General features: G+C 42.5%; 1 protein-coding gene across 1 annotated transcript in view; it reads left to right on the forward strand.

Moving 5' to 3' along the window:
* The window catches only part of PHEX (phosphate regulating endopeptidase X-linked), a 137,728-nt gene that overhangs the window by 22,533 nt on the left and 94,335 nt on the right, over positions 1–20,860 (forward strand). The window contains exons 4-5 of the mRNA XM_048862966.2: positions 17,895–17,981; positions 20,060–20,286. Of these exons, the coding sequence (XP_048718923.1) occupies positions 17,895–17,981; positions 20,060–20,286 (314 nt within the window). The remainder of the gene's footprint in view (positions 1–17,894; positions 17,982–20,059; positions 20,287–20,860) is intronic.

Genomic DNA, 20,860 nt, shown 5'->3' on the forward strand with positions numbered 1-20,860 from the left:
CTGGCTCATGTCAGCCTGAGATGAGGTGGCCCAACTACAATGGTTCTGGGTGTGGCCTGTGAGAAGCAATCAAGGATGAGCTGGCCCTGATTGAGAACCTAGCAGACCCAGATGCTTTTATTGATTTCACCGTCTAGATGGACAATCAATTGTGGGAATGGAGAAAAGGGGAGTGCCTTGACAAAGTGTACCCACAAGTCTGAACCATGGTCCTGACTGGAATGTGTGCCAGCTCCCGGTTAGCAATACCACACCTACAAGTTCTAGCTGAGTAAGGTGTACCTGGACATACCCAATAAATTCTTCCACAGTGGCCACTCATTGATGTGAATGTAGCCTGAACCCTCCAGATTCTCCTACAACTGAAATCCATCCCAGACCTAGTAGAGACAATTGATGGATCCTTCTTGTCCTTTGGGCGAGTGGCCATGGAAACTGTGCCTTTGGAGGCTACCATCAAAGGACATCCCGAGGTACTGAAATTCAATGTCATCTGTTCCCCGCACTTTCCTCTGATTCTGGTTATCTCCTGGTCAGTCTGCCATAAGAACGGGAACAGGTCAGCTTCCCCTCAGAGTTGTGCCATCAGCCCTGCCAGCCCACAGCGGGTGGTAAGTGTGCAATAGTTTTCTAAGGACAACAAGTGTGCAATAGTTTTCTAAGGACAACTTGGCCTGGCTGGTTCAGCCACAGATCTTGAACACCAATTCCTCCCAGTAAAATGATTATGCAGATATATTTGAACCCCCTCCTCCATCACAGACTCCCTACCACCACCGCAGGAGTATGACTGCCCCATAGAATAGTAACCAGGGGTGAAGAAAGATTCTGTTTGGGTGCATTTATGCCATGTCCAAGCCTGAGCTATCTGCCCCACAGCCTTACCTTCAAGAAAACCTGTCCAAAGGGTTTATTTGCAAATCCACCTGTCCCCTGGGGTGCCAGTACTTTTCATGAAGAGGAAGAATGGAAGCCTCCAATTGGGTGTGTGGTTACCAGGCTCTGAACCAACTCATAATCAGGAATTGCTATCCACCATCACTCATGCAAGTGGTTATTAGACCATGTGGAGGCTGTCTGGGTATACACCAGGGGTGGCCAAACTTACTGATTCTCCAAGCCACATACAACAATCTTCAGAAGTTCGGGAGCTGGGGAAAGCCTGCCAGGGCTCGGGGTTTCAGACCCGTGGCAGGTACCTGCCGGAGTTCGGGGATTCAGCCCTGCTCCAGCTGAAGCCCTGAGATCCCCATCCCTGCTGTGCAGATGCCCCTACCCCACCACCCCGCTGAAAGGCAGATATCTCAAGCTCCCTTCCCCCAAGTCTGGTAGATTGAGAATGGGGGACTCATGGGGGGAGCCGCGAGCCGTACTTTAATTGTAAAAGAGCTGCATGCAGCTCACAAGCCACAGTTTGGCCACCCCGGTATATACCATGCTGGACCGCCAAGGGGCATACAACCTGTTATGTACTATAGTGAGGGATGAGTGGAAAACTGCTTCTTGAACCAGGTATGGTCACTTTGAATATCTTGTAATGACAGTTGATTTGACAACACACCCACCATATTCCAGCATGCCATCGATGATGTGTTTTCGGACGTGCTGGACCAGAATGTGGTGGTATTTCTGGATGACAAATTGATTTTCTCTGACATAGAGCAACACACCATGCATATCTGTACAACTGTCAAAAGGCTACGCCAGCATGGCCTCTTCACTAAGCTGGAAAGGTCTGTAGTTCACCAGTCCTCCATAGACTTTCTGAGGTTTCTCCAGTTCCCAGAGGGTGTCAAGATGCACCCATGCACAGTGAAGGCAGTCCTGGTTTGGGTGACACCTTGGAATGTTTGAGACCTGCAGCATTTCCAGGGATTTGCTAACTTCTATCATAGGTTCTTGCTGAGGTTCCCAGAATGAGTCACCCTCCTCACCTCCCTGCTCCACAAAAGCATCCCATTCCACCAGGTCTCTGAGGCTCAACAGTCTTTCAATGCTAAAACTCACATTCACTTCTGCCCCTTTATTGGTCCTCCTGAATCCCACAGAAGCCTTCACCATGTAATGGAGGAGCTGAGAGCATGTGCTAGAGAAGGTATAGAAAGAAGCAAAGATAGTGGCAGATTGACAACAGAATGGGACAATAATAACCTGAGTCTGTGTTAAGGGTTTGATGAAAAATAAATTGCTGAAGAGGAAACGTGTGTAGCTTTTGTTTATAAATGTAATTATCGGTCTATCTGTATTTTAACCAAATTTGAGACAAACATTGACTCCTTGGATCCTGAAGAGTTAGCGGTTAAGATATTCTTGTAGAGCTATGTGAACTATTCAGAAAAAAAGTTGAAATTTGAATTTTAAAATTTTCTACTTTTCATTTTGAATTCATAAAATAATCATCCAGTTTCAGACAATAACCAGCAACATTAGGTGTTATTTTTATCGGGGTAATACAGTAGGCTATAGCTTGTTTTTTGATTATTTTTTTTAATTAAAGACCTCAACATTGTGACTTAAAAATGCAAAACTTTGTTTGGACAAAGATAATTTTTGCATATGAAATCACATTTCTGCACATTTTTTCTGCTCACTTGGTCATTTCCTGAACTTTTAACAAAGATCAAAGTATCAGCTTCATGCGTTAACTGAAAGCAAATTGAAAATAGTGCTTGCAAAATTTGTTTTAAACAACTTGTAAGGGCCACTACTCCAATTGTTTCTCTACCAGAGCGGCTAATATTAGCAATATTATAACCACCACAAACATAGAATGAAAGACGCACTCCATCCTATACTGGTATTTTCACCTTCTCAAAACATTCCTTTTTTTAAGAAGAAAATTTCTTATGCTTAATCTCAATACAGAGCTGATTTTTTTAAAAGGTTTAACTAAATTGCATGAACCATTTTTGAGTTATAAGGGATTTCAAATTTACTTTTTTGGAATTTTAGAAGCAAGCTTGTATTAAAAGAACAATCTTTTGCAGATTACCTTTAAAAAGGAGTGTGGTGTGAGTGGGAGGTATAGACTGAGCAAGTTAGACATCTGAACTAGAGCCCAGCAGGTGAATAAAGGTGAGTGACTAACAGAGATGGTGGCTTGTGATGGGGGGAAAAAAAGTAAGTGTAGTTCTCATCTCAATGAGATTCCAGGAAAGTAATATTTTACTAAATACCAACTTTTAACAGGAAAAATGGGTAGGCTAGAATGTTTGACATTGGAGGAGGTCTCAACATGACTGGCTTTTCTAAAACACAGTGGAATGAAACAATGTAATCAAATACTATAATAACTATACTGTGGAAGCTAGGTTGGGTTTTATTGGTATTGGAACAGTGCTGTACATAGGATTCCATAGACTCTACTGAACTAACTTCTGGTCAGGAAGAGGACCATGACTGGTAGAATCTTTATGGAATACCAGGCTACAAGAATACAAGTATAAGACCTAAACCTGCAAAGAGAACCATTTGGGTGTATGTGCACGAAGGTCCATGTGGTTCTATTTGCAGAATCGAGGCCATATCATTGCTGGTAGATATACAACCAATGTCCAGATCAACACAATGAAGTTAAGTCAGATGGCCAAATCCACCAGTGATGTAAGAAGATGCAACCACATTGATTTCAGTGGAAATGATTCCATGTAGACTAGTGGTTAACCTGATCCAGAATATTTATTGCACGAGAGTTTAAGGAAGCAAAAAAATATACTAGAAGGGTGATAGTGGGTAATTTCAGTTATCCAGACTTGAATGTCATAATGAGATGTGGTTTGAATAAAATGTTTCACAATATCAACATAACAATATATTTTTAAAAATAATAATATACCACGAGCATTGTGTTCTCAGAACAGCTCATTCTGAGGCATCACAGGACTGGTTACTCCTGTTCCCAATTAATACACAAAAATTCAAAACTTGTTGGGGGTGGAGTAAGGAAATCGATTTTAAGAGCCCTTTAAGTAGAAAAAAAGGGCTTCATCGTGTGGACAGATGCAGGGTTAAATCGATTTAATGCTGCTAAATTCGACCTCAACTCCTAGTGTAGACCAGGGCTTATTGGTTAAATCTTATTCAGAACCGCCCAGATTTACCTGGATTTCTATATTAGGGGAGCTGTGGTATGCAGCCTACTGAACTCAATTAATGCACATACAATTCAGGAGAAGAGACCACTGGTCAAGTTGGAGGAACAACATTGTGCCTAATTTTAGATGTTTGTGGCTGGTATTTTTATTTTGAGATAGAACATTATATACTTAGTGTTTCTTCTTTCATAAAACTCCCAGATGTCAGCCCTCTCTCTCTTATATCCAAGCTGTGGGAACTTCCTGAAAAATGGGAGTAGAAATCAGATATTCTAAATGAATGTCAGCTGACCCCAAACCATTCTGAAATAATACTTCTTGGAATGTGTTCATGTAAATCTGCAGCACTATAATTAAGGCTGTGTTTGTCAAGACATGACTTCCGTAACAAAAGCTATGGCTTTTGTTTATTGTTTTTTATCATGGTGTCTGTTACCCTGGCCAGCCCACTGCTGGAAGAATCTTCCACAAATGTTGACAAGTTTGGCTCTCTATATGCTCAACGTAGAGAGTTTGAGAAAATCATGGCATGTGATCATACTATTAAAGCCCATAGTCACATGCACATTGTGGCGGAGCTAACCTTGCACCTGTAAACTTGTAGGGGTTCAGGCTGCATCTTTAGAGTAGACATTTCCAGCTCTGGCACTGACTTGCTGTGGGACTTAGTGCGAGCCATTTAAGGTCTGATTCTGCAAGATATTGAGCATCTCCCATGACATGCTGGGCAATTTCGACTCCTGCTGACTTCAGTGGGAGCCAAAGGCATTCAATACCTTCAAGATCAAGCCCTTACTTTCTCTGGGTCAAACGCTGCTTGCCTTTACTCTCACAAAGGACCATTGAAATCAATACAACTACTCACATGAGTAAGATAAGCAGAAATTGGGCTTCTCTGGCTCATTTTCCTTATCTATAAATGTTGATAAAGTTGTACCTATTTCATGCTTAATGTCTATAAAGTGCTTTGAGATCCTTCTCATAGGTTTATAGAGTTTAAGGCCAGAAAGGACCATTAGACCATCTAGTCTGACCTCCTGCATTGAGCCCAATAACCTGTGTTTGGCTAAAACGTATCTTCCATAAAGGCATCCAGTGTTGATCTGAAGACATCAAAAGCTAAAGAATCTATCACTCCCCTTGGTTTGTTCTAGTGGTTAATCACCCTCACTGTGGAAATATTTTGCCTCATTTCTAATCTGAATTTGTCTGGCTTCTAGCTATTGGTTCTTGTTATGCCTTTCTCCGCTACATTAAAGAGCCCTTTCATAACCAGCATTTTCTCCCAGTGCAGGTACACTGACACACTGTAATCAAGTCACCTCTCAATCTTCTTTTTGAGAACTGAAACTTATTGAGCTCTTTAAGTCTCTCATTCTAAGGCCTTTTTCTCCAGCCCTTAACTCATGTTTGTGGCTCTTTTCTGCACCCTCTCCCACTTTGCAATTTCCTTTTCAAAGTGTGGACCCCAGAACTGGATGCAGAATTCAAGTACCAGTAGAGGCAACGTGGTGGGGGGGCAGGGTACGTGGGGTCATGTGCACCCCCGCCCCGAGATTTGCTGCTTGGCTTATACTGAGCATGCTCATTAACACTGCTGAAGCCAGCTGCCCTCACCCTGCCCCTCCACTATTGTCAGGCACAGATCGCCTGAGTATCAGCTTCACCAATACTGTATACAGCGTTAAAATTGCCTCCCTATTCCTCCTCACTACTTCCCTTTTCATACGCCCAAGAATCACATTGGCTCTCTTGTGCCACTGCATTGCATTGGGAGACATGTTTTTTTGGAGTCACTGCTTTCTAGGATACGGCATGGTTCTATTAGGTTTTTCTACTGCACCCATCATTATGGTATCTGAATGCCTTCCAACCGGCATGCTCACACATGAGAGCATTCCTTGGTGAATGGTGAAAAGCATTGTAATACATTTCAACTCATTGTCAAATCTATCTTTCCAAATATATAAATTTGCTATTTCTTCTTACTGCAAATGTTTGTAAACGCAGGGGCGGGGGGGATGAATACAAAGCAAAAATGTAATTGTCTTTCTTGGGATAATAATCTCTCCCCAGTTGTAACCAGGAAGGTCTTCAGAACTGTGAAAAATACATTCTTCTCGTATTGTTTTTCTAGTGCATCAAATATACCTAGTTAATCACATGCTTGGTTGATATGTGTTTCTGAGAGATATATTGTATGTGCTAAATAATCAAAAATAGCATAGAATGTATACAGTCTATAGATGGACCATGACTTTGGTAATTTGAATCTATATTTTTATTTTGAGTAAAAATGAAATGCAAACTGATCCATCTTTTCCCAAATCTTGCTCCCAGATTCTTTTTCATGCAGTCCAAATTGGGGGGGGGGGGAGATTTTTCATTGCAGTAAATAAAACAAGGAGTCTGAAAACCAAAGAGAAGCTGTGTCAGACTGTAGGCTGGAAAATCAACAAGAGCTAGAAATAGCAAGTAAGATTAAAGGTACCAATTTAACCACAAGACTATTCTTAGGCAGCTTTAGAATAGTTTTTTTTTAAAAAAAAGCAAAGCTTAGTTTGTAAAGTGAATTATACTTACTTTTAACAGTAGATGATTGCTATTTACTGTATGGGTAGTAAACCTCAGAAAGTTTGCCTTTTTAGTCTATCATATCCTAAAAGAGCGCATTCTGAATGGGTTTAGTAAGAATACCTTTTCCCAAGGGAAAGACGCTGCAGCTACTGATTCTGTTTGCCCATCTAATAAGATTTTGTACTGTGCCCATCACACTGAAATCTGAGCACCTAGAATTCATAGGGTTGAGCACTGTTCCTAATTGTATATTACTTTATATTACAGTTATCTCTCAGTGCTTTTGGCACGATCTAGTAAGAGCTATATAAAGTGATTTGATCTGATTCTTAACACCGAGGCAGCTAAAAATAGACATTTGCAACCGGAGTCTTTCAGCCTTTAACTCTCTTGACAAAAGGAAATGACCCCAAACCAGTTAAACAATTTGGAAAGATCAGAAGGTTTAAGAGACCATGAACACCTTGAACATACTTCAGAGCACACAGATGTCACTCACTAAATGAGGCAAGTTACAGCATTCCAGAGCTTTGGAGCACAGTTATCAAAAGATATGGGCACTTGCCCTATTTATATCCATCTTCACATATAAAATACATCCTGTGCCCAAGCCACCTGGCACAATACTGAAGCGTAGAACCCAGATGATGAGAATGATAGTGAATGTCAAATCCAGTGAAGTCCCTTGGAGAAGAATTTTGAAGTTAATTTGGAATTTTGAAGGAAATTAAAGCAATGACTAAAGAGAAGGCATAATCTAGTTATAATGGACACTGGAACTAGTACTTTATCCACAGAGAGGTTATGAATCAAGTTAGATTTCCTTCATTCTAATCTACCTCACTACCTATCTAGAGTCCTATTCTATGCACATGACCATGGTGTCTGAGTCATGGTGTCTAAGACAAAGTGTACTAATGGATTCTGGAATCTGAAGAACCATGAACTATTCTTACTGATTTTTATATTGAGCCTTACAGACATAGAAGACACAGTCTCTGTCCCGAAGAGTTTACATCAAAATGGCCTCAGAGGTGCTGACCTCTTGAAACAACTAGAGGTGTCAGCGGGAGTTGTGGGTCCTTAATACCTTTCAGGAGTAGGCCCTTAGTTATTTGGCACCTTTTCGTGCTGTAATTTAGGAACATCTATCCTTTTACTTCAGTTAGGGAGCTGAGGTAGAATCCAAACCCTCTTGAAGTTGATGGTAGTCTTGCCATTGCCTTCAATGAGGCCTGGTTTTCAGTGTTGATATCTATCACTGTTGATATCTACTGTGCATCTCCTCTTTGCATATACATTGGGTCCCTTCCATCTTGGAAAGTGGAGGATGAAAAACGTTCCTTTGCTGTAGAGCATAAGGGAATGTTTACACAAGTGGCTTGCTTCAGGACTCTGGGTCTGAAAGATATCATGAAAGAACCTGCTGTCTCTGGCACATGGTTCTGGTACTGTATGGTCAGGAGATGGACACTGTGCCTTGTGCTTTAGAGATTCTCAGGGTAGAGAAACCCTGTGCTCTTGGTGCGATTGTCACCAGCTATGTTTGAGAGTTACACTGATCACATGTTTCAGAGATGTACAGATTACAGAGATGTTCTAAGCTAATGACAAAGAGATCATTAGAGACACTGATCGGGAGTCATCTTCAACTCCTCCCTCTCTCTTGTCCTGTTCAAATGTTGCTGCTTCTTCATTAATTTCTCCAAATTTCTAATATCCACACTTTTCTTTCTCTTCAAGCAGCCCAAACTCACCATCTCCTATACTGAACACTCTAACTTCCTCCTTGCCAGCCTCCCCAATATCCATATCATCTCCTCTCTAGTCAGTACACTATGCAGTTGCCAAGATTATCTTCCTTGCCCATCATTTTGACCACATGACTGCCTCCCTTCTTAAATGGTTATTTATTGTGTTCACCTTCAGGAATCTTCTTAATTCTGCACCTCCCTACTTAGCCACCCTTTTGTCATATCATGCTGCCACCCTGCCTCTGCCACTCTACCAAGGATGCCAACTCTTTTGCTGTTTGTCACATAAACATCCCTGTGCTTTTTCCTGTTTTGCCCCTCATGCATCAGAGTCTTCCAGAATTCATCCTGAAGGCCACTAGGCCCTCCTCCTTCAAATCCTTCCTTTTGTCCTAGCTACATCATGTTTCCTATAAAAAAAAAAATCAGCCAATTATTTTGTCTTGGTTTAGTGGCATTAGGCATCATTGTCAACATATAATAAGAAAAAAATTGCAAATGCATAAGTGCTATATAGCATCAGTTGGATTTTGAGAAATGGTCAGTGTTGGTCAAAATCTGTTTCCCTTGACACCAATGGGGCTTTACTATTGACTTCAGTGGGACCAGAATTAAACCAATGCTGAGTGCTCTTGAAAATTCCCATCCCAGATGTACTCTTCACCCTTGCAAGTCACTTCTCTTCTTAGATGACACACTCCTTGGAGTGAGGACCAGGAGTGGCGGAAGTGCCCTAAAAGTGGGGGTGCCACAGGCACCTGAACAGTGACCTGCCCCCCTGAGGTCCAGCCCCACCTCTTCCCCCCAACCCTCCACCCCAGCACCATCCCTTCCCTGAGGCCCCGTGTCCACACAGCCTTTTCCTCCTAAGACCCTGCCCCACTCGCTTCTCTCCACCCCCTTCCCTTGTCACTCATCCTTACAGCCAGTAAAGAAAGGGGGGGCATAGCCCTCCTGGCCCTCCGTACCGGTGCCCCTGGCAAGGACTGTCTATTGCTATGTATTTGTATACTGCCTAACACAATGGAGCTTTGATCCTGTTAATCACAATATTAAAATCAGCCATGGTTCGAGTTTTAACCTGTATCTGTGATCGAGCATGGTGTGCTCAATTTTTGTACTTCTTCGTGAACTTTTCATCAAAGCTGGGTACAAATTGTTCAGCTCTAACTAGTTATCTCATTTTGAGGGTGTTACTCAAGTTTAATTCTTTGCTGGGGAAGGTCACATGGTATTTCTTCTGCATTTAGGTGTTCTGAGTGTACCATATGTGATCACAACTGGCATTTCACTTAGTTGTTCAGCTGCAGGATGTGTGAGTAAGATAAAGAACTTTTTAAAATTTTTTTCCTTTGTCTGTTTGGCTCTGCCAGGCAGAGGTCTGGACTAGCATGCTGTTATTGTTAATTTAATCGGTTAGTGGAACCCAACAATGTTGTTATTTAGCCATATTATCTGATGCCTAATTCTTCACAAATTTTCCAAGGGGAAATTTTCCTGACTCCAATCGCTGACTCAAATATTGCTGACTGCTGCTAATACCCAAATTTTGTAAACTCGTTTCAAGACAAACTTGGAAGGGTCTGTTCAGCTTGAAAGTTCCCTGATAAAAAAGTTAGATGTGAAGGCAGGAGGGGAAGTGGTTGATAATGGTTCTCTCTGCCAATAAGCAGAACACTGGTTTTATTAGGGTTAAGTATTAATTAGTTTGGGGACACACAAAGCCTTAGATACTGCATTAATATTGATGCAGCATGGCAATATGAAGGCAGTGTCTGTGGAGAGAGCCAAATATACCTGGGTCTCAGTAAGCATAAGGGATGTCAAACTCATTTTGTGTGGAACCTTTCATTGATGTCTGAAGCACCGTGTCAGACACTGAGGCCTTGTCTACACTACGAAATTAGGTCGAATTTCTAGAAGTGCGTTTTGTAGAAAGCATTTTCATACAGTCAATTGTGTGTGTCCCCACACAAATGCTCTAAGTGCATGTAGTCGGCGGAGTGTGTCCACAGTACCGAGGTGACCATTGACTTCAGAGCATTGCACTGTGGGTAGCTATGCCACAGTTCCCGCAGTCTCCGCCGCCCATTTGAGTTCTGGGTAGAAATCCCAATGCCCAAAACATTGTCGTGGGTGGTTCTGCGTACATATCGTCAGGTCCCCCTTCCCTTCTTCCCTCCCTCCGTGAAAGCAAGGGCAGACAATCGTTTTGCGCCTTTTTTCCTGGGTTACCTGTGCAGACGCCATACCACGGCAAGCATGGAGCCCACTCAGCTAACCGTAATCGTATGCTTCCTGGGTGCTGGCAGATGCGGTACTGCATTGCTACACAGCAGCAGTTTATTGCCTTTTGGCAGCAGACAGTGCAGTATGACCAGTAGCCGTCGTCGACGTAGTCCAGGGCGCTCTTTTAACCGACCTCATGAGGTCAGGGGCACCTGGGCAAACATGGGAGTGACTCAGCCAGGTCATTTCCCTTTTAAGTTTTGTCTCATGATGATTCAGTCCGACTGGCAGTCCTACTGCACCGTCTTTTAATGAGCAGCCAGGAGATGACGATAGCCAGCAGTCATACTGCACTGTCTTCTGCCGAGCACCCAGGAGATGACGATGGCTAGTGGTTGTACTGCACCATCTGCAGCCAGCAAGATGTATAAAGATAGATGAAGTGGATCAAAACAAGAAATAGACAAGATTTGTTTTGTATTCATTTTCTCCTCCCTCCCTCCATGAAATCAACGGCCTGCTAAACCCAGTTTTGAGTTCTATCCTTGAGGTTTTGAGTTCTATCCTTGAGGGGGCCATTCTGTTTCTCGCAAAGCCACCCTCTTTGTTGATTTTAATTCCCTGTAAGCCAACCCTGTAAGCCATGTTGTCAATCACCCCTCCCTCCATCAGAGCAATGGCAAACAGTCGTTTCGCACCCTTTTCCCTGGATTGCCTGAGCAGGACCAGACGCCATAGCACATCAAGAATGGAGCCCGTTCAGCTCACCACAGCAGTTATGACCATTGTAAACACCTCGTGCATTATCGTGCAGTTTATGCAGAACCAGCACCTGAAAAACCAGGCGAGGAGGCGACAGAAGTGCGGTGATGAGGACATGAACACACTTTTCTCTAAAACCATGTTCCCTCGCAATTTGGAGATCATGGTGTTAATGGGGCAGGCTCATGCCATGAAACGCCGATTCTGGGCCCGGGAAACAAGCACAGAGTGGTGGGACCGCATAGTGTTGCAGGTCTGGGATGATTCCCAGTGGCTCCGAAACTTTCGCATGCATAAGGGCACTTTTATGGAACTTTGTGACTTGCTTTCCCTTGCTCTGAAGCGCAAGAATACCAAGATGAGAGCAGCCCTCACAGTTCACAAGTGAGTGGCAATACCCCTGTGGAAGCTTGTAACGCCAGACTGCTACCGGTCAGTTGGTAATCAATTTGGAGTGGGCAAATCTACTGTGGGGGCTGCTGTGATGCAAGTAGCCAATGCGATCATTGAACTGCTTCTACCAAAGGTAGTGACTCTGGGAAATGTGCAGGTCATACTAGATGGCTTTGCTGCAAAGGGATTCCCTAACTATGGTGGGGCATATCCCTATCTTGGGACTGGACCACCAGGGCAGCTAGTACGTAAACCGCAAGGGGTACTTTTCAATGGTGCTGCAAGCACTGGTGGATCACAAGAGACGTTTCACCAACTTCAACATGGGATGGCCGGGAAAGGTTCATGACGCTCGTGTCTTCAGGAACTCTGGTCTGTTTAGACGGCTGCAGGAAGGGATTTACTTCCCAGACCAGAAAATAACTGTTGGGGATGTTGAAATGCCTATATGTATCCTTGGGGACCCAGCCTACCCCTTAATGCCCTGGCTCATGAAGCCGTACACAGGCAGCCTGGACAGTAGTCAAGAGCTGTTCAACTACAGGCTGAGCAAGTGCAGAATGGTGGTAGAATGTGCATTTGGACGTTTAAAGGGTTGCTGGCGCAGTTTACTGACTCGGTTAGACCTCAGCGAAACCAATATTCTCATTGTTATTGCTGCTTCCTGTGTGCTCCACAATCTCTGTGAGAGTAAGGGGGAGACGTTTATGGTGGGGTGGGATGTTGATGCAAATCACCTGGACATGGAATACACACAGCCAGACACTAGGGCGGTTAGAAGAGCACAACAGGAAGCGCTGCGCATCAGAGAAACTTTGAAAACCAGTTTCATGACTGGCCAGGGTACTGTGTGACACTTCTGTTTGTTTCTCCTTGATGAAAACCCACCCCTTTGGTTGCCTCTAAATTCCCTGTAAGCCACCTGCTTTCCCACCTTTGATCACAGCTTGCTTGCGAAGGAAATAAAGTCACTATCATTTAAAAATATGTATTCTTTATTAAAATTGATTATAAAAATAGGGAGATAACACACAAGGTAGCCTGGGTGGGGTGTGGGAGGAGAGTAGGAGGGAAGGAAAAGGCCACTTTAAAACTTGTTGAATGACAGCCTTCTGTTGCTTGGGCTGTCCACTGGGGTGGAGTGGTTGGGTGCCCGGAGCCTCCACCCCGGTGTTCTTGGGTGTCTGGGTGAGGAGGCTATGGAACTTGGGGAGGAGGGAGGGTGGTTAAGCAGGGGCTGCAGCGGCAGTCTGTGATCCTGCTGCCATTCACGAACCTCCAGCAGACACCGGAGCATGTCCGTTTGATCCCGCAGTAGCCACAGCGTTGCCTCATGCCTCCTCTGATCTTCCTGCTGCCACCTCTCCTCACGTTCATCAGCCACTGTCCTGTACTCTGCTATTGTGTCCCTCCACACATTCGGATGAGCTCTGTCAGTGCCAGACAACTGCATGAGCTCAAAGAACATTTCATCGCGTGTGTGTTTTTTTCACTGCCTTATCTGAGATAGCCTTTGGGACGGAGGAGGGAGGTTTGAAACATTTGCAGCTGCTGGAGGAAAAAAAGGGAATGAAGTATTTTAAAAGATACATTTTACAGAACAATGGCTATACTCTTTCACGGTGAACAACACTATTCACATTACATAGCACATGTGATTTTGGTACAAGGTCGCATTTTGCATCTTATATTGAGTGCCTGCAGCTTTGGTGTTAGAGATCACACACGCAGTGCCAGGCAACAGAATTCGGCTTGCAGACGGCCATGGTAAGCCATACTCTTTCAGCTTCTGCAACCTGCATAACAGCAGAGCCCTCCTTTCCCATACCAAGCAAAGCCCATTGAGTTGGCCAGTTAGTGCACTTGAAAATTGGACCCTGGTCTCCCTTGAAAATTTGGCCTATATGTGTCTGTTTCTCTACTACTTGGGTCTCCCACCCCACTCTGTTTTTCTTACACCATAATAGTAATAATAATTAATAATAAAAAGCTTTAAGACTAATAAGACTCAAAGAGCAACAATGTACTCTGAATGATTTTTATTTTAGTTTATGGGATACAAGAAGAAGAAAGAGGAAATGTAAAGTCTCTAGCACAGCATGTGTTTCCTCTGTAGCAGGCTGCAGCAATTCATAGAACAAAATGACTGTCAAAATCTGTGTAACGCTGACAGACCCTACATTCCCTTCTCTTTTTGTGGTGCTTGCCTTCGTTTATTGCACATATCAGTGTCTCACTATTCCGGCTTCCTTTATTAGTTTCACACACTTCCCCTGTATTTCAGAACCCTCCATCCCATAGTAATATCAGTGTCATTTCTCCTTTTTGTTAATTTTAACCTTTCCAACCCTCCTCTTAGGTCTTTACTTCTCTTATCAGTTTTACCCCCTCACTTCCTCCATGTCTCAGACCCCCTTTTCTTGTCACTTTCAACAGCCTTGGGAATCAAATTATCAGTAGTGGCTAGCAGCAGGCTGGATTACACATGAACTCTAATAGTGACACGTAGACCAGGCACCAGTGGGTTAGGTTATATTGGCAAGTAACCAAGAGAAGGGGAAGCATGCCCATGTTAAAGAGAATAGGAGACAATACGGAATGGTATTGTGCATCTCCACAGCTTCAGATGGCACATTCTTTGATAAGATGGACTGTGCAGAGTCTAAAAGTTTTGAAATTAGTTGTGTTTTCATACAGTAATTTTGTTATGCGTTATTTTTTGAAAGGGATCCTTGGAGGGCTAACACTCTCTTTAGGGTTAAAAGGAAACTATGTTTTCACAAACCGAAATAAGAAGATAAAACATGCACACTAGTGATATTAAAAAATCTGTATTAAAAGAACATTATTTAGGTTGCAAAGCCAAGCACTTGAAAGGTAGGAGATGCCAGGCTTACAGTTGCCTGTGCAGCCTTAATTCTGCCCCCTTGTACATCCTGTGCACTGAATGAAGCAAGCATCTTGTGGGAAAAGTAATAGAGGACTATGTAATTAAAGACTGTATCATAACACGTATGTACAACGGCGCTGGAATTAAGGTTGCACAAGTAAGTGCAAATCTAACACTTTCTAACTTTTGAGTGCTTGAGTCTGAAAACTAATTAAGTTTCTTTTAATATAGCTTTAAATGTAATTTTCTAGGGTGTTTTAAAAGGAAAAAGGTTCTATCATGTGTGACTGTAACCATCCTCCCCCCCCCATCATCATCATCATAGTTTTGACTCTGAACCGTTAACACTGCAGTACAAATTGCAACCACTGGATCTTCAGGACTAACTACATGGGCTGTAAGCAGCAGAATGCTGTTATCCCAGAAGGTGGACCATTGGGTGCAAGTGCTAGGTTGTGAAGGGGGATCCCAGCCTGGCCTGGCTCTCTTCCCTCTTTCTCTAGCCCCCCACTAGGAATTGGCATAGTTCCTGCCCCACTTGGTGCCCACAGAGGGTGGGATGGACTATGTGGTGGGTTCGGATGGTGGTTGATCTTGTGTGCAGTTTCTCTATTTTGCTTCCTATTCCCTACCTTTGGGAGTTAGAGGAGCTGCAACTCCATCTCCTCAGAGGGACAGGGGGATGGCTGCTAGGGATCAGGTGTTCAGCCTAAGCGGGGAGATTGCAGTGTGGGGTGATGAAACCTTGCTCCATGTTGGAACTCTCAGAAGAGGGCAGAGGCCACTGGGCCCATGTGCCTGGTCTGGGGATGGGGGGACCCTTGCCTAGCCCACTACAGCTGCTCCGGCAGCTCCCAGATATTCCTGTTGCTGCTACTTTAGTGCTGACATGAGCCTGGCCTTAGAATTTTTGTGTACAGTTATTATTCTGGCAATCTGCCAACACTTTTCCTGAGGAACACAAGCAAGAGAAGAGAAATGGGAATTTTTAACAGTTTATACCTCAGCAAAAAATGAACAGAATTTCTTGAGACAATGAAAAAGCACTTCTCTAGCTCGAGCACGTTCCAGCTGCCCAATATCAAAGGCCTCCTGCAAACAATGGTGTGAGAGTTTCTCACAGGAGTGGTTGCAAGAATCCTTCGCACGGCTAAATATAGAGGTTGCTACCAGCTCTTCCTATAATATCTGTGTATGTAGATATAGATACAAAGAGACCCGGTCCTCCTCCTCTTTCCTCACTCTTCCTCAAGTACGTGGTAGCAAAGAGAATTTTAGTACTTGAAAGTTTTCACACATGGCAGTTTAAATAGAAGGATGTCCAAATTGTGCATTTGAATATTCGCATTAGCACCTCAGGATACAAAAAGCAGAGAGGGAGAGGCCTGAACCAGAACACCAGATTGGAATCCTCTTAAACTAAGGGGCAGTTTGGATCCAAATCTGAACTTTGAGGTCGCTGCTGTAAAGAGCGTTTATACCCCCAAAGACCTAATTTGAGGATCAAAATGCAGGATTTAACCATCTTGTTAAGATTCCTATTTTTGAAAACTGAGCTTCTTGTGTTTCACAGTCAGAATATTCTTTGCAAAATTTTTAATTTTTTCTAAGCAAATTGGAAGTGTCTTGCTCTCTGTCATTCTTTGCTGTAATGTAATGAGTGTTACAGCTGCTTCTTGTAGCAAGTAAAAAAAAAAAAAAAAAAGTTATTCAGTGGAAAGCACCGGGTCTGATTTTAATAGGATTTTATGTTAGTGTAGTTCTAGAGTTGGTTTTATTTTATTTTAGCTTATGGTCTTCCCCTCTTCTGGGCTTTAGCTAGGCTTTAGCTATCCAAAGTTGTTAGCTTCCAATTTTCATGACTGTTGCAACTCTCTGGCAAGAAACAGAAATGATAGCATTGGCTTTAGTAGGAGGCTATTTTTCATTTTTAGATTTATTGAGATCTGAATCACAGTTCCCTTTAAAATTTCATATTTAAAGCTTGGACAGATCTGATAATCCTGTTTAAAAAATAAAGGGCTTGAGCTACTTCCATTGAGAACTTTGCTCATGAGCCTTCTGGTAGAGATATGTTGGTGACAGCTATGATGTTGTGTTTATGAAGCTCAGAAATATTGATAAGATTGAGATTTGAAATAAAATCTATCAAGAATTGTGCCCTGCAGTAGACTGGGGGAGATTCTTATCTGAAACTAAAATAGCATTATCATGTTAAAAATGTCTTTAAAAACCAACCAACCACTTTTGTTGTTGTTATTTTTGGTATTTATTCTGTCATAATAAGACAATTTTAACCACTCAAAACTGATGACAGCCACACTGTTGTCAAGGTATTAATAGAGAACTTCACCTGCAGTTCTGCGCTACATCATGCGTTAGTGTAGCTGGCAGGAGAATTTTTGTTGTCTTCTGCAATTTTTTTCTGTGTGTAGATTTTTGCTCCTCAAATGGGTGGATGTGAGTTGTATTTGTAATATTCTTTATGGCAGATCCTTCAAGGTGCTGAGTGCCTCCTGAGAAATGCTTAGTTCCTTAAGCACTTACTGAAGACAGTTGCCATTATGGGCACTCATCCTCATAGTCTCTAGTACTGTACCCGGTAGAGAGAAAGCTACCCCATTCCTCCAGCATGGAATTGACTGTTATCACCAAGCTTCACTCTTGTGCCCTTCCTATATGAGACAACAGTGGGGACAGTGGTATGGTAAATTATTGGAAAAGGCAGTGGCCAAAAAATGAAAAGGTGCCCCTGGTAAATAGTGGTATAGAACAGCATTGGCCCTGGAATGAAAAGACTTGTTCAGCTGCTTGCAAGCTCTATCCTCCCCGACCCTGCCTTAAAAGACAAAGGATGAGCTATATTGTGCAATGATTTTCACTTCATAATGCAGTTTTTAAAAAATTGTACCTTTAAAGCTTGGGTTTTAAAGTCATTTGAAAGTCTCCTCCTTATTGGCTCTCTCTCCTCCCAACTCTTTAGAGTAACTCAGTTTAAGTACCCTGGAAGAGGTAAGGTTTGAGACAACCCAGCCAGGATTTAAAACTGTTGGTTTGAGGAGATGAGTGGTATTTAGACCATGAAGTCATCCCACGATGATACATTTTCCAACCAGTGGCATGATTTAAAAAACAAACCAAACTCTGCATTTTCCAAGGCCTGGGAGAAACTTATTTTACTGTGTATGTTCACAGCACTGCTACAGAAACCTATCAGCAAGAGACGGGACAGTGAAGCTGTACAGAAAGCCAAAATCCTTTACTCATCGTGTATGAATGAGAGTAAGTAACTTGATTTTGTTTGGGGGCATGGGAGGGCTGTATATTACCTGTATTAGGCTCTGACGTGCTAACAGAAGAAAGCAGTGAAAGCTTAGGCCTAGTCCCTGCAGTTGTACCTATGCAGGCTGACATTTGTACTCACTGAACTAAGTGAGGCTCCAAGCAAATGCAAAGATCCACTCACAGCGATCTAGTTACAAGTTCAGTGTCTTATTTTGTCAGTGAAGTCAGGCAATGTGCCTCTGAATATACAAAGGCACAAGATACTATATTTATGTAGTTCTCCTTTGAAAAGTGATTATGCTTTAAGGGACTCTCAAAGTGATGTGGGAGCATTGACTGGCAGGTTAAATGAGTAAATTGTTTTATAGAATCCTCTGATGGAATTGTTCAGCTGGCAACTAAGGACCAGATGGCTCCAAACTTTACCATCGAGGCTTGTGCCCTCAGGCTTCTCACTCTGAACCCCTGAGTCTATGTCACATAGCCAGTTTTCAGCCTCTACAATAAATATTTGTCACCCCTGCTCCTCAACACTAACCAAAGTGTCTCCTCTATTATCATACTAGTGTGTACAGTTATGGCCTGAGGATTTTGGAGAGGGTCAGTGAGGTGATACTTTGGGACACACCCCAAACTCAGTGGAGTCATTTGACATTGAAAGGGTGGGTGGCAGAGTGAATGAGATCAGGATCTTTAGGCCCCTCAGTCTTTTGCTGGGCCTCCCCTGCTTGTTCTCTTTGACCTTAGCGAACGATTTTCATCAAGTTGTTTTCATAAACAAGCTAGAAACTTTTTCATTTTTTCTAATGAAAATTGAAATTCTTCTTTGCATTCCTATTTCCCCTATATCGGGGGCATCGAAATGGTAGGGCCCACAAGCCAGCTCTTCAAGTGGGCCCGGACAGCAGAACCCCCTCAAAGTATCTCTGGGATGGTCTGCAGTATTCCTTGCTCTGTCCTCTCATGAGTGCAGCTGTTGTGTCTTCAGCTAGCCCTAGACTAGGTTGTGGTTTCTTGTAACTCCATCTCCATTTTCAACTCTCACAGTCTCTTCACCAGTCACATCTGATTGTGCATGTCTCTAGAACCTCCACCTCCCAAAAATCTCATGATGCCCTAATGTCTTCACAAGGGGCTGGTACTGTGACATGTGTTTTACTTTTGTCTCTTCTGGGTCAAATGCAGTTAGCAATTTATCTTTAAAGTTTCTGGAATCTCTTGAGTCAGTTTCTTGTGGGGGTGGGGGATCAAACTTGGTAGACTTGGTTCCTCAATGTGTTCCTCTGTCGTTCTCTCAGAATTTTTTTTAGAAGTTGTTCTCCCCACTCCGTCTTATGGAGTATTTCTTTTTTGATGCTCCAACATGCTGTGAAGCTGACTGACTAAATGATTTTTCTGTTGCACACTCCATTGTATTCTCTCTCTGGCCACTCCCATTCCCTCTCAATTTTGTTTGCAAATAGCAAGTATTCTTCTGACCCAATCAAACTCCTATGCCAGTTGTTGAGCAGTCTCCAGCAGGATTTTGTCACTGCATGTTATTTCATTCCCTGTTAGACCACAACCATTATTTAAAAGGCAAGTGTAGTTTTTCATCCCATTTTCTTAAATAACAAATGACAATCAGTCTTTGGGTTTTCCACAGAGTTCGTCACTGTAGTACCTAAGCCGATTCTTACCTTATATTTTAAATCTGACCTAGATCATCACTATGTATTATTTATCTGAAACATTTCTTCCATTGGCTGTGATGAACATACTGTAGAATTAGAGTATAGAGAGGTTTACATTCCAAGGACAGGCACAGAGCAGCTGAATGCAATGCAAGTTTCTCCTTGCCCAGGTTATCCATGCTTGATTTGGATAAACTATGATAAAGGAGTCATATACTCTTATTTTCAGAGGCGTCTTTTCAGCAAAAGACCAGCCAAGGCATTAAGTTTGAGCTATTCTGTTTAGTCTTGCCTAGAAATTGATCAGTCTATAAACATTTCTATCTCATTGGCATGACTTTATACCCACTACTGGATTTGAATTGTCTGGAAGTTAACTGTTGGTACATCTTGCCATTTAAGATAAAATTGAAAAAGTGGATGCAAAGCCACTATTAAATATACTGAAGAATTCGCTGTTCCGTTGGCCTGTGCTGGAATCTAACATCGGACCTGAAGGACAATGGTCAGAAAGGAAGTTCAGCATGCTCCAGACCCTTGCAACTTTTCGTGGCCAGTATAGTAACTCGGTCTTCATCCGTTTGTACGTGGCTCCTGATGACAAAACCTCCAATAATCACATCTTAAAGGTACAGTATAACATTTCTAATATGCTACTTGTCATAGCTATGTGATCCATTTAAGAAAGTGAGTTCAATACTGTGCTAATTTAAGTTCAGCTGTAGCCATTAGTACCCAGTGGCTTGCACATATACATGATCACCCATATATGGGAATTTAGAAGCCACTAGATACCAAATGCTACACTATCATGGGTGAAAAACTTATGTAGCTAGGATATTTTATTCCTTAATAGGGCAGAATTGTGAGTAAAATACATTCCTGATGAATCAATATCCAAGATCAATGTGGGTATCCAAATGAGGTCAGAATCTGATTCTTGCTGGTTTTTGTGTCCTATATGTGAAGCATCAGTTGTATGATGAGGAATTTTTTTTCTGTGAAGATAAAAGATGGTGTATCATTTGCAAGTATTACAAATTTGGGATTTTCCACCTTTTTAGACACTTAATTGGTGGAACTAATATATTGTCATATATTGATATGTCATCATTCATTTCATATGATCCCCAAACTCATTCATGCTTTAAATACAGGAGTCACTTAATCTTTCAGTGAAATGCAGTCACTTCTGCAGCATAA

This window comes from Caretta caretta, chromosome 1, assembly GCF_965140235.1.
Source record: "Caretta caretta isolate rCarCar2 chromosome 1, rCarCar1.hap1, whole genome shotgun sequence".
NCBI lineage: Eukaryota > Metazoa > Chordata > Testudines > Cheloniidae > Caretta > Caretta caretta.